This window comes from Gorilla gorilla, chromosome 11, assembly GCF_029281585.2.
Source record: "Gorilla gorilla gorilla isolate KB3781 chromosome 11, NHGRI_mGorGor1-v2.1_pri, whole genome shotgun sequence".
Taxonomy (NCBI): Eukaryota; Metazoa; Chordata; class Mammalia; order Primates; family Hominidae; genus Gorilla; species Gorilla gorilla.
Window position 1 is genome coordinate 25,685,175 of NC_073235.2, and position 15,410 is coordinate 25,700,584.

The 15,410-nt window shown below is 36.9% G+C and overlaps 1 protein-coding gene across 1 annotated transcript in view; it reads left to right on the forward strand.

The window, feature by feature from the left end:
• Nucleotides 1-15,410, forward strand: part of CNTNAP5 (contactin associated protein family member 5) — an 870,373-nt gene that overhangs the window by 177,622 nt on the left and 677,341 nt on the right. The window contains exon 2 of the mRNA XM_031008908.2: nucleotides 12,840-12,944. Coding sequence (XP_030864768.2) covers nucleotides 12,840-12,944 — 105 coding nt within the window. The remainder of the gene's footprint in view (nucleotides 1-12,839; nucleotides 12,945-15,410) is intronic.

The following is a 15,410-nucleotide window of genomic DNA, read 5'->3' on the forward strand; positions in this document are numbered from 1 at the left end:
TTTTCTTTGTGCCAACCACTTTTGTCTTTGTTGGTGGTTCATGACAACCCTCATTTGTTGTGACCTCCCCATGGGAAACAGGCATCATCATCTTCATTTTCCATAGAGGAATACTATATCACAGAGAAAGAAATGGATGGCCCCAGTTTACCAAATCAGTCAGCAGAACAACTGGATACACAAGGTACTGGGACCCACAGCTCTGAGGTTTCCATTCTATCTCACACATTCACTTCTGCCATAGCTTGCTCACTCATCAGACTTCAAGGCCCTACACAACCAGGCTCTCCTCCAAATTACTAGATATATCCCCAACTTGTTCGGAGTTTTGATTTCTTTACTTGCAAAATGAGAGGGTGTTGGAGGCTGGAACAAGTAAATCAGAGAGAAGATGCTTTGCCTACCCAGTTAATACTCTTATGACCTTCATACCTGTGCCTCGTCATCTGTCAAATGGTCACCATCTTGGCTGTCCTTCCTGGCTGAGATGATTTTTGCAAAGCTCAAATAAAGAAAGCATTTAGAAGTCACACACATAGGACAAATGGTAATGACAAATCTCATCGATATTCTCTTTAAGTGCTCACAATCTTGAACGCACTTCCCTGTGTGACTTGGAAACATAAGTCACTTTACTGTTGCCCACACATTTTCCATTTTAGAGACCTGTCCAGTTTCTACTCCGATTTCTTAGTCTTCATTTAAGACTGTCCTCCCCTTATCTAAACCTCTACTTAACCAACAAGCAATTGAGCAATTCTCTGTGGTCATCACTGTGAAATGCAGTGTAAGTAGGAAAGTGAGTAAGATGGGACCTCAAAGAGCTCAAGGACCCATGTGCTACAACATCTTCAAAATAAACACCTGTCACTGAGTTGGTCCTCCTAGTGGAGGCGGAGTATTATACACAAAAGACCCCATAAAGGAGAAAAGGAATTTCTTGCCTGGAGAGATCAAGGAAGGCTATGGAGTATTTACATCCTGTGCAGTAAGTGCATTGTTGATGAGTGAGCAAGAGGAAGGTGATGTGCGGGCATCCAAGACAGAGTCAAATATAAACACAGCCAATAAATTGGCAAATCCAAGCACAGATTGAGAAATAAAGGGTGCCAGAAGATTAAATAATCCAGAGTTTGATCATGAAGGGATATATAGAAGCAAGGAACTAAAATTTTATTCTGAAGGCATGGGAGACTACCGAACTCAGGTCAGTTATCTTTCTTATTTCCTGGATATGGAATTCATTGCTCACCTGTCTTTGGGTAATTAAAAACCATCACCTTATGACATATTATGACTTGCCATCTGAATATAAATATATGGTTTTTAGTCTTGTGACACTTTTTATTATATTTATCTAAAAGAAAGACGAGAAGCTTTAACTATGATTTGGAAGTCATCTAAATGTAGGACCATTTATCACCTCTTTTCTGCGTGATATAAAGATATGTTAATTTTGGAAATTGATTTGTGAGCTTCCCAGTTCTTCAGGATAACAAAATAGATTGTCAATAGACCTAGAAATATTGAACTAATTATTTATTCTTACCTTCCTTTTAGTGCACCAGGTCATGATGATTCCAATACGGTATGACTAAAGTTACATAACTCTGTCCATTCCAATTGTCATTGTTTTAGTTCAGGCTACCATTATTATATATATATTCTTTTACTATTCTAAATCCCCTGATTGGGTCTTGTTAGCACAGTCTCTTACCCTCAATTCTCTATCCCCATCTCCACCCAAGACATTTTTCCATATAGAAATTGAAGCAAACTTTCTAAAATACTAATTGCTGTGACTCTCTTGCCCAAAACAGTATTTCTCTGTTTTTATTTCATTTTGTTTTTAAACTATTTTGATTCCTACTGCCTGTATAAGTGCAGAATTTCCTTCTTTTTAAGTTTATGATCTTCAAAACATGAGCTTGGGAGGCCCTATTTTAATATATTCACATTTTAAAAATAAATTATATATATGAACTAGAATGAAATTCAAACATTTTCTCCAGCCAGCTGTCCCAACCTGCCTCATCCCTTTAAAAGTTATATGAGGTCCATGCTTTCTGTTCCCTTTAAGAGTCACCAGGTTATGTATCAGATAGCATGATACATGATGCCTGGGACACTGTACTTAAAAAATATTTGTTGAATATAAGAAAAATGTGATAAAACCTAAAAAGTATACTATGTTTGGTCTTGGAGCATAAGTAATGCTTAAACAACACAGCTCTTGGTACAGAATTATCCTACATATTCTGAACAGATGATAAAGAAAGTGCTAAAAACCGTGTGGATGGAAACATTTTAAAATATATAGTAGATAGTCCTGGGAATATCATTTTTCAAGGACAGTAGTTGGAACTGGAGATGATCCGCTTAGAAAGCAATAGAAGATGAAGGCAACTTAAATTCATCTATTTATCTGCCTATCATCGATTTAGATATTTTACATGAATTGTCGCTTTTTGTTCTCACAACAAGCCTGTGTATAGTTATCATCCCCACTACATGTAGAGAAAACTGAGATTAATTAACTTCCCAAAGGACACATAATTAGTAAGTTGCAGAGTCAGGATCTGAATTCAGACTGGTCTGGTCTCTTTGCAAATATACTACAGTCTCCAACACACACACACACACACACACACACACACACACACACAAGCAACCACATTATGATCTTGGAGGACCACTCCTTCTGTCTCTGGGCTGCCATTATTTTCTCATCTACGTACACCAGTAAAGGTCAATGTTTGTTCAAATTATCAGTACACGTTTAACCCATCCACTTCTAAATGTTTGGCATTGACCCCATTGGTTGTGCTATTAGCCAGCTGGCCAGTACTCAACTCAAGCCTATCTTTCTAATCAGGCATTTTCCTAAGTTCAGTAAGCAGAATGAGAATACAGAGATGTTCATTTTATTTTAGAATCATTATGCCTAGACCCATGCAAGATGAAAAAGGTTTATGAATGTGTATGGATTGATTGAGCTACACTTTAAGATCATGGTTTCCTGAGCAACGAGGATTTTCCATGTAATTTAGAAACACTCAATGCAGGGTCATGATTAGCTGTTGGAAGTTTAGCCCCATTGTATTCAAAAAAGAGTAGATATCTAGTGAGAAAGACAACGTTCTAGAAGAGAAACTCTCAATTCTGATAACTATTCAATGAACAGAAATACTGTCTTTACAAATTCTTTAGTTGCCTCCTTTCCCTCATTTTAATATTCAATGCATAATCATCTGGACAATGACCTTATAAAGACATCATCTCTACTTTTAATTTTAAAAAAGTTCTACCTTCCGTATTTTTTCTTTCTCCCAATCTTATCATTCAGTACCATCCAATTTATTCATTTATGTAGCTTTTCTTCAGAACCAATAAATTCTGAGCATAATTTGGCACTACTTTGTAATGATGTGTGTGTGTGTGCTGTGAGAAGTGTTAATAGATGAGGAGGAGGGAAAAGGGGTTTATAGAAGCAGAGTGAAATTTGTGGAAACTTTTCAAGTAGGAAACATTATATTTTTTCAAAGATTTGTGTTTTTTCTTATGAGTCTCCTATAAAACCCACCAAACTATTCCAGCCACCACTCTTAGCTTCTCCTATTCCAGAAACTTCTAATTTTTTTGGTTTATGAATTTTACCTGTTACACTCAATATTATAAAAGGTTGAATAGCTTTCTAATTAAGCTATGACACATTATTCATAACCTTAAAGGTTTAATAGCTTTACCGTATTTGATTTTAAACACTGTCAGAGTGATGCCTTTGGAGGCACAGTCCTCGGCTTCTGATAAAGCCGATCCTAACAACAGGTCACTTACTCCTGAACTTGGTCTTACGTTTTGATTCTTTGACCAACTTTCAGTACCACCAATGATTTCCTTAACTTAGGCTTGGCTGGGACCTACCGTGTGTAGATAAATCTTTTTTTTTTTTTTTTTTTTTTTTTTTTGAGATGGAGTCTTGCTCTGTCACCCAGGCTAGCGTGCAATGGCGCTATCTCTGCTCACTGAAAGCTCCACCTGCCGGATTCATGCCATTCTTCTGCCTCAGCCTCCTGAGTAGCTGGGACTACAGGCGCCTGGGACCACGCCCGGCTAATTTTTTGTATGTTTAGTAGAGACCGGGTTTCACCGTGTTAGCCAGGATGGTCTCGATCTCCCAACCTCGTGATCCGCCTGCCTTGGCCTCCCAAAGTGCTGGGATTACAGGCGTGAGCCACCGGGCCTGGCCCATGTGTAGATAATTCTGCTCTTTTATCCTCATGATGCCACCCCTGGAAGCCAAGCTCAAGGCTGGCATACCTTGTAAGTATTTTTGAAGGCAACATATTAAAAATGGGGTTTTTAAAAAGATGGCTTAATGGGACTGGAGCTGGGTACTGCTTGGCTCTCTCAGTGAGAAAACTAATGGAAAAGACCATTGCAAAAATCATAACATAATATTTGGATAGTCAGAACTAGAATCAAATCGTGAGAAAGAGAAAATAAATAAGTGGAAAACTGAGAGATCATCCCAAGAGAAAACAACAATTCAACAGGATAGAACTTGTGTCTTTCATCCTTTCACTCAACAAAGAAGTATTGACTAATTTATGTAGTCTCAAATACTAAATACCAGGGCAAAAAAAGAAATCTGTCCAGCCTGACCCTTTATATTTGCACATCATTAGCTCATTATATTTGTCGCATATGAGGGGCTCAGTTGTAAACAACATAGCTCTTGGTACAGAATTACCAACATTTGTTGCATTAGATTAAGTCACTGGTAAATTAGATTTAGAGCATGAAAGTGAAAAGAATAAAGCAAAACAGTCTGTTGTAAAAAAATATTTCTAACCTGAGAATCAAAACATAACAAAAAAAAATCAGTGGCAACATCAAAAATAACAAAAACACTGCTTTCCTCTCAGCTGTAATCTGAGAAGAAATCAATTTAGGGAAGGGTATTTCAGAGCTGTTGAGTTTGGGCTCATTGTGGGGCATCCGTGTGCAGATGCTCTTGAAATTCAAGAAGGAAAGAGCTATATTCCTACAAAATTGTCAAATAGAGAGAGGTCTGCCGTCATTTTAGAGTTTAGAAGCAGGTTTCAACTCAGGTTTTGTGCAGAGTCACTTTGACCTTGGTTCAAAGCCCAGTTTAGATATTGCAGAGACTGTGAAATGGACAAAAAAATGTATAGAGTCCTCATCCATGGAATAAGGTGATGGTCTCCCCGTTGCAGCTGTTGCAGTGACTGTGAGCAACTCAGAAAGCTGCACCAGGAGGCTCCCAAGGAGTCAGGCCTGCTGCTGCTACCTTGTTATGCTTATGGGGTTTACCATGATGTCCTCCCAGCAAGCCACTTACAAACAGGAAATTAGTAACTCCAAATAAAATATGTCCTAAAATCGTACACAGAATTGCTTTAAAAGCCTGGAAAGAATCCCAGAGCCCTCTTGTTAGCCCTGGACGGGACTAACCCCCTCTTCTGGGTGTTCCCGCAGTCTGCTCTGGCCCCATCACCAGTCACTATTGCAGTGCAGGGAGTGGTGCTGTGTTTATCTCCACCACGTTTGATGAATTTGCGATAATTACTTTTACTCTCTGCAAAGCCTGACAGAAATTTTGACACCTAGTATGTGCTCAATTAAATTGTGTTGATGAAACAAATGAACAATAACCCGTGCCGTTATAAAGTTGAGGAATCTGAAATACAGGGAAGTAAAAAAGAGAGCACATTACTAGTGCAGGCAGAAGGCTCAGGACTCTTGGATCCCAGACCAATGGTCTTTTGCATGTAATTGCTCATGAACATAAGGAGCTTATTTCAAAAAATGTATGGATTATCTTTCAGTCCAAAGTAAATGATTGCTTTCTGGAGCTCAGGGTCTATGTATTTGACTTTATTCTGTCTTCTCACAGCAAGAAGCACAACCATGAGTATTTAGCCATGATCAAAAAGCAAGTTCTGCATCAATCTGGAAATGAATGTCAGGATAGAGAAGACTTGGCCTTCCTTTCACGACTGATTTTAGAAAGCTGTATTTTTGGTCTACTAATTATGAAGTAATTTATCTTTTAGGGTTTCATCGTGAAGAATGGGGGCAGGGTCAGATTCAAGAATAATATTATAGTATTTATTCTTGTTATTTTCTAAGTGAAATTATAGGTAACAAGGGGAAAAATAATTGAAGCAAAAGGCATGAGTTGTCATGTCTAAGCACTGTTGTAGGCGCTCCACAAAATGTATGTTTTATATCTTTTAAACAAAGTAGGCTATTAAGTGTGCAATGCTAAGAGGAATTTTATCTCACCTATAAATACAAGTGAATCTTTTAAGCTCCAAATCCCCACATACAGACAATTTACCGTGGTAATCAAGACGATGCACACAATTTAACTTCAGTACCATCTGTAACTCTACTGGTATTTTAATAATAATGAATAAAAATATACGTTGGCAACAAAAAATGTTACTCGAAGTAGAATCATTTTAAAGAGTCAATGATAATTTCTCAATAGCTGTGTAAATATCATATTTACTTAGAATTCTCTGTTGTGCCTTTACCTTGTAATTAATATGAAAGAAGACCTTCAGTATTTAACTGTATAGATATATTGAAGAACATATTATCCCCTCTTCTTTGAATGGGAAATAACAAACAAAATGCTTGTCCATGCAAATATTAATAAGGAAATGAATGTTTCTTTTATTTTTCTCTTCTTACCTTTTTTTCTTTTGCCTTTTTTCTGTTTGTTTGACTTCTGCCCCCTGGGTGGGTAGGGTTTATCTAGGGGAGAGTATTGAAGATGAATAGAAGAAAGGCAAAAAAAAAAAAAAAAAAAAAAAAGAAGAGAAATTCAAATTATCCTGAAAGTTATAAACTACTCTTCATCAATGTTTTTCTGTTGTCCGGGAAATAATATAATGTCTTTCACTTTGCAGAAAAAAGATCATCCATTATAACAGTTGTTATAAATAATACTACTACTAATGGTTACCTGCCTTCTGCAAAGGTGCCAGAAAACTGGACTAGGGTCACCTACAAACAGTAAGGAAACCTGAATTTTGCTTCCAGCTGGTCAAATAATTAACTGAATAATCTTGGGCAGTCCTCTCATCTCCCTAAGCTCCCCCCAAACCCTTATATATAAAGTGAAAGGCTTGGAACCTATATTTCAGAGGTTCCTCCTGGTTCAGAAATCCTCTTAATCTATGAATGTAAAGCAAAGTTATGCAAACAGGACTGGGAGTATTTAAACAGCTACTGGATGGAAAGAGCTAAGGTGCTTTTGGTTATACCCACAGAAGTAGATTTTTATCTGGGGGGATGATGGGAGCTAGTGGTGGCCTTTACATTATAAAGAAAAGGAGTACAGATGACAGCAAAGTTATTTGTTGAAGAAAAATGGGGAATCAAAAATATATATGAAAAAGGATTTGCATTTTAAAAATAGCCTTTTATTGCATCAGAGTTTTTTTTTAAGTTTAAAAAATTCTTTTTTTAAAAATTATTATTATACTTTAAGTTTCAGGGTACATGTGCACAACGTGCAGGTTTGTTACATATGTATACATGTGCCATGTTGGTGTGCTGCAACCATTAAGTCATCATTTAGCATTACGTGTAACTCCTAATGCTATCCCTCCCACCTCCTCCCACCCCACAACAGTCCCCGGTGTTTGATGTTCCCCTTCCTTTGTCCATGTGTTCTCATTGTTCAATTCCCACCTATGAGTGAGAACATGCGGTGTTTGGTTTTTTTGTCCTTGCGATAGTTTGCTGAGAATGATGGTTTCCAGCTTCATCCATGTCCCTACAAAGGACATGAACTCATCATTTTTTATGGCTGCATAGTATTCCATGGTGTATATATGCCACATTTTCTTAATCCAGTCTATCATTGATGGACATTTGAGTTGATTCCAAGTCTTTGTTATTGTGAATAGTGCCGCAATAAACATACATGTGTATGTGTCTTTATAGCAGCATGATTTACAATCCTTTGGGTATATACCCAGTAATGGGATGGCTGGGTCAAATGGTATTTCTAGTTCTAGATCCCTGAGGAATCGCCACACCGACTTCCACAATGGTTAAATTAGTTTACAGTCCCACCAACAGTGTAAAAGTGTTCCTATCAGAGTTTTGCTATAACTCTTTTAGAGAAAAGACCCATGAAAAAGCTTTTAAAGATCTCATTTTGAAAATACTAGGCCAATGCATCTGTGAAATTTGGTTCATTCTTGGAAAGCGATTCCTGGGAAATCAATATAGTCTATCCCAAGTTGTGTGTCCCATTGGAAGTGAGTATGAGAGAAGCCTTTCAGTCTCTCATTATGTTTTTTTTTCTTAAAATTCAAATACCTATCTTCAGACCCCAGTTTCTTCACCCCTTCTTCTTTTCTACATTAAACACTAATGAATATTCACATACACTTTTGGAGGAACAGAGTGATGGATTCAGCATTGTTCAGACACACTGTTAGAAGTCTGAGATGCATGTGGAGCCTGAAATTGAAGGAGAGCACAGGTTTGCTTATTGAAGGCTGCAGGAGCATTGAGGGAGATAACATGTTCTTTCCTTGCTCCCCAGCCATGTGCTTGGGGTAGTACTGACCCAGTCTCCACAATGCTGCAGACCTGCAGAGGAGAGAATGAAGGTGCAGTGTCATCTTTATGCAGGCTCGTGTCTTCACCCATTTTATTACCCCTCCACTTCACCTTATCCTGTTCATCTGGCCAGTTGTAAACCTTTAATGTGAATGAGCTATTTATGATACCAATTTGTGGGCAAGTTTTGTGGAAGAGAAAAAAGATCCCAGAAATAAAATCATTAAAATATTTACTCTCAAATGTAGCAGATATTACTGGGCAATTCACATACTGCTTCCTATTCTCATTACGGGCTTTATACTTAAAAGGGGACATTTTCCCATCTATTCTTATTCCATCTTTAAAATGACTCTATGGCTGGATATGATGAAAATGACTCTTTATTTTGCAGACAGTGAAAATAAGACTTAGTATACCTAAATGTATTATCTGGAATCATCCAGTCAAGAGAAGAAACAAATCTAGGAAAAAGGAATCTCCAAGCTCTAACCCTCAATATGCTTTCCACTAATGCAGCCTATCACAAATCACAAAACAAAACAAACAAGTTTTATTGTTCTCATTTACGCTAGATCATTCTTCCTTTGCTTTAAGAATCTGATACATATTTTAAAAAATATAGACATTTGAATTTAGAATAGTTCTATCATCAAACCCTTAACCTGTTTATGCTTGAGGTTGCAATTTTTTGAATTTTTGCAATCAGACCTTGGCGATAACCTTGAGCAGTAGGATATAGATAACTCCCACATGCTTAGCGTTCCAATAATGGAACATTAGGCAAAAATCGACTTCAATTCCTGTTTACTAGACTAATTTCATAAGAGACTTGCTCTGTCTTCAACGTAAGCAAGGTTGCCAAAGTGGTTCATTTGAGATAGAAGTGAGAGAGGAAAAGATTTATCTGCTTTGGGGGGCAGGGGGTGATTTCTTCCTTTTAGATTTGAGATTTTTCCATTCTTATCACTTTTAGGGACAGGAGATCAAAAGTTCAGATATGTTTCCCAAAAATCCGCTGTTCAAATGCATAGGGTCTATGAGGAAAGGGCTGCTGAAAAGTCTTCCTTGGATCTTTCCATTAGCATAAATCTACGGGTTGGCTAATTTCCAAAGTGGAACCACTGTCCCTAGAAACTGAGATACAAGGCAGACATCTTTCAGAGGAGAAAACAGACAGTAGGGAATGGCAGTTATTGCCACAAGCTAATGGGCTCTGGAAGCTTAGTTCTCCTGGAGGTCAGCACCTTATAATGGAGGGGACTGCACAGGTCTGGAAGAACAAAACGTATCACTTGCCTGAGAGTCTGGACTGATAGATCCCAGTTTTACTGGTTCGCTGTGATCATAGTGAAAGTCTCCTAAATTTCCTCATCAATTTATTTATTTGTTTACATCTCTATATTTCTCAATGGCCTCGGAGCTCCTTGAGGTCTAGACTTTATTTTACCCAAAGCTATCCTGATTGCCTCTCTGAGAATATGCACAAAATGAGACTTTATAAATATTGGTTGGACTGAATTAATTTGAAATGATTAGGATACTTCTACTATTCCATGATCATTTTAACAATTTACATATGAATGCAAAGATTACCAAAAAAAAAAAAAAAAAAGAGAGGAGAAAAATAAATTCCAGAGTTGTTTCTTGAGCAATGTATGATTGAGTTGACTTGAAACATATACAGGGGTACAGTCAATTCTGCTACAACATAATATATGCATTTGTAAAAATGGCTTGCTAATTGTACAATAAAAATTTTATAAGAAAAGATTTAGGGGAGAAGTAGGGTTAGGAGTACAATACTCAAAAATTTCATTAGTCACACGTAAGACTATAAAAACCTAATAAAATAGTAGCAGAGTTGTATACATGCTCAATGTCTAATAAATACATAACTACTATATACAATAGCTATAACACTTTATGTTAAAAAGAGCTACAACTTTCCAGTGGAAGTGGGTGTCAGAAAAGCTGTGATTTCTTGTTAAGTAGTGGAGAGAGTGTTACCTGAAATAGGAGGATGGTTATATCTACACATCTGGATGGATGAGGCTTAGAAGGCTTCTGTGAATGTAGATACCGTATTGATGCTTAAGACCTATATATGTGTTTGTGTGTGTGTGGTTTGTGTTTTTGTATGGGGCTCATTTTTTTTCCACATTCATCTGATGCTTCTTGATGACAAAACAGGCATACGTACATGCTAGATCTGCATTATGTTGAATATAATTTAATAAGTGATTATTATATATTGTTTTCTAATATATAAATAATGCAACAAATATGTGACTTTAAACAAGTGCGTTGAGGTATGTATGCACCTTCTGTCACCTGTATCTTCTGCCAGAGGTAAAATGGTAGTGATCTGCTTTCTGTTCACCAAATGACCATAACTGCCGAGAAACCATATCTGCGATTTTTATGTTATTCTTCTTCAGTGAGGATCTGGCTCGGTTTTGTATTTGTCAAATACCTCAAAATATTTTTCAACATTTGTATTTGGGAAAAACTCAAAATACACTTTGCCAGTTGATTTTTTAATACACTTAATGAACAATAATTTAATCCTTGTGTTTCTAATTAATTTTTCTGCAGTTAGTTAAAATACTGCTCTCTAAGAATTTGCTGAATAAACAAGCTTAATCCTATGTAAATGTTCTTTAAAAAAAAAAAAAGAAATCAAACCAATTCTTCCTGAGAGCCTTTACTACCATGAAGTTTACCTTCAAACTAAACGGCACATTTTAAATTTGTTTTGAGTGAGGTATGTCTAGATTTCATGAAGTCATTGTTCAATGTCCTATAAAATTAAATGTGTACAAGACAAAAAATAGGAAAAGAATGTTGGTAATATTATACTGACTAATTGGCTGGTAGATTGACTGCTCGATCCTGCCTCCCATTCTTTCCTTTCTTATTTCATTAGCTCACGATCCCATTCTTTCAACAAACCTTTATCAAAGGCTTGTTATGTACCAGATTCTCTGCAAGGGTCCCACAAAATGTGTGTCCCCAATGGAAAATATAAACAGATAAGTGAATTATTACAAAAAATGTAGATGACCAATTGTCTTAGACCATTTTGTATTGCTATAACAGAATGCCTGAGACTGAGCAATTTATAAGGAACAGAAATTTATTGGTTTACAGTTTTAAAGGCTGGGAAGTTGAATATCAAGGTTCTGGTATCTGGTGAGAGCTCTCTTGTTGCATCATCATATGGCAGAAGACAAGAGAATGAGAGAGAGAACCCACTCCTGAAAGCTCTTTTATTAAAGCTGTAAACCTAAGCCAATGAGGGTGGAGCCCTCATGGCCTAATAATCTCTGAAAGGCCCCAACTCTTGTTATTGTTATAATGACATTAGATCTCATCATGAGTTTTGGAAATGACAAAAATTCCAACCATGGCAACAATATACTAAGAGGGAAGAGCAGTTCCTCTCCATGAGATTGGATGGTCAGGACATCAGTGTCAACCCAGAGGGGTATATCTACTTTGTCAAGACAAGCATCTTTGCTCATGGCCCCACCCTGTCCCACATTTGGGCCTCATCAAAGAATCATTAGAAAGAATACTTTCCATATTTAGGATAGGTTGGAAGGATAGCTGTTGAAGTAAATATCAGATTCAGAATATACAAGATCTAGGACTATTCACTACTGCTTCATGGAATAGAAATAAGTTCTTAGAATAAGTAAATTGTTTTCTGAAGACTTTCACACAACTGGGAATAAGATATTTTAAGTTATCCTACTCCTCTAGACCAATTATTATGGGAGCTCTTAGGGACTGAAGATGGGAGAGTAGTCAGACAATGTTTCCCCCTTTTAATCATCTTGCTTCTTATCGAATAATCTTGATGGCAATAATTTGAGGCTTTGCTCAAGTGGCTTATTGAAGAAATGTAGCTAGTTGGGTTTTTGAGTCAGACAAATCTGGGTGACAATTCTGGCTGCACTATTTTCTAGCATTGAGACCTTGGACAATCTGCTTGACATTTTTGAACTTAATTTTCCCTATCTGTGAAATAAAGCTGGACCTGTCCTTCAGGGGTGCTGTGAGGAGTAGATGCAGTAACACATGGAAACAGGGAGTACCTGACCTTGTTCAGAGCAGGTGGTTAATAAATGATGGTAGTTAATTTCTCAACTTCTCTTCTTATGGAATGTTTCTTGCTAATAGAATCTGGTCTCTCTCCCTCTGTCCTCCTATCATTATAGACAACTGTGATGATCCACTAGCATCCCTGCTCTCTCCAATGGCTTTTTCCAGTTCCTCAGACCTCACTGGCACTCACAGCCCAGCTCAACTCAACTGGAGAGTTGGTAAGTAGGCTGACTGAAATCCTAATGCCAAGCACTAAATAATTACATGGTGGGTAGTTGAAGGAAAGTGAGCACTCTCAGACACTGAAATCATGTCCAATGGCCGTCTTCAGGAAAATATTTAGGAGGAGAGGAGTGAAAATCTAATGTAAGCATACTTCCATAGCATAATAGTCATTCAAAGTATGCTGACTTGTGTTCACCCAAATCACAATATCCTTTTTTGATTATCACAAGAGGTCTTTGTGAAAATTACTTTATAAAAAGCATTTGCTTTATTTTTATATTTCCATAGCTAACATAAATAGATATAAAACATGTTTTATAATAAAATATTTATAATGAATGCTTATTAAATTTTCTTTCAATAAGTTTAATTTTACTTGAAAATTAATATTGCTGATTTTTAAAATACAAAAATACTATTAATTAAAAGTAAGAAAATATAAATAATCTGTTATTCTACCAGCTAGAAATAGCTGTAGTTAAGTATATGGTGTTTATCTTTAACATCTGTGTGAAGTAAGAGCACCTCCTTAACTAATCTCTCATATGAAATGTTGTTAACAAATATGATGTTGGATATCTAGGCAGATACGTTTTAGTCAGATTTGGATGTTGACTTTTCTAATGCATAGATACATAGGTAGATAAATACTGCAAAAGAGATTTGAATTATTTCAATTTTTAAGGACTTTTAGGTATCTGATAGTATATTAATATCTACTAAATATTATAAAGTTTCCCTAGGTCAAGAAAAGCGTGTATGCAATTTAAAGAGAGCTACGGGTCTATTAGAGTTTATATTATTTAATTTTGACTATATTTTCCATTGATATCTTAAGTAGGTTACATTACCAGGTTTTTGCAATATTGAACCATCTTTGCATTCTGGACTAAGTTCTAATTGGTTGTTGTTGTTTTTTTTTTTTTTTTTACATGCTAACTAATTTAATTTGTTAACACTTTAATTTATAATTTTAATCTCCATTACTAGTGAGATTGATTTATAGTTTTTGCTTGTATGTTTGTTTCCTGTTTGTCTTGTACCTCATTTCACCAGTTTTCTATTAAAATGGGATTCATAATTTAAAAGTTAGCAAGTGTCACTGGTTTGTTGAGAAAGCTGTTTAAGAATAATATTCTAAAAACAAAAGAATGGCCAAAGATTCAACAGGAAAATTTCAATTAAAATTTTGTACTAATGTCCTTTGCTGAATATTCTGTGCCAAAAATTTGATTAAGCATTTTAGTTTTATGATGATATTTAGTCCTCACAAAGTTGTTGCGAGCATTATTACCTTTTACCTTCAGGTAGGGTTCCTGAGGCATCAGTTTCCCAAGACAGCAAAACTAGTCTGGGGAAATGCTTGCATTCAAACCTAGGTTATCTGAATTCAAAGTTCGTGTTTATATTCATCCCATTAACAAATCGCTTCACTAGTACAGATTGAAAAGGAGTGTAGCAGCAAGAAAACAAAAACTAATCAATCAACCACAGTTCAAATGCTGGCTATGCCACTTAAAAACTCTCTGACTGTGCACAAGTCACTTACCTCTCCCAACCTCAGTTTTTTATCTGTAAAGTGGCCCAGGAATGTCTGCCTTGCAACATTATGTGCAGATTAAGATCAGACTTGCATATCCAAAATATCTTTCTCACAGCAGGGTAGAGAACTGAACTGGAGCAGGAAGCCCACTTTCCATTTCAGGAAGAAACACAGGTTGGCAGAATTTAACGCGGTTTCCAACAGAGCTTCCAGAGAAAGGAGTTGTCTCGATCCCACCCAAATTGTGCAGCAGCAGAAAGCAATTACTACTGCCTAATAGCTCCTGAGCAGTTTCTGGGGGAAGCTGTGGGTCTGATCACAGGCCAGCTCTCTCCCTGACAGACAGATATTGAGTGAGGACAAGTGTCTCTGCTCCAACTTATTATAATTGTTCGGCTCACCGGGGAATTTGAGTGCCTGAATCCAAGGCTAGCATAAGTGTACAGAGAGGTTCACTTTTCTTCCGTTTCCCAACAAGAGTCTAAATCAGGAAGGCCAAGCAGAAGACACAGTGATACAGTTGGGATGCACTGACCTAGAACTCATCCTCTAGTGCATATTCCAAGACTCCCAAGGGGGACAGCCCCTCCTTTACTCACCGAGGCCCAACCGTGGCCTTCAGTGGGAATTAAACGCTGGCTCAGGGAGATACGGGATCAGTGGTTCTCATCCCAGGGTTGTGCATTTGAATCACCTGGAGAGCTTTACAAGGAGCATTGCCTGAGCCCATTTTTCCTATGTTCTGAATTAATTGTCTTGGATGGGACCCAAGCAAGGATATTGATAAAGTGAAGAAACAAAAGCTTCCAGATGATTCTAAAATGAAACAAGAGTTGCAAATTGCTACATTGGAGGAATTCATGAGTAAAAAATCCTTCTATTAATAATTATTGAGTCCCTAGTATTTGTCAGGCAT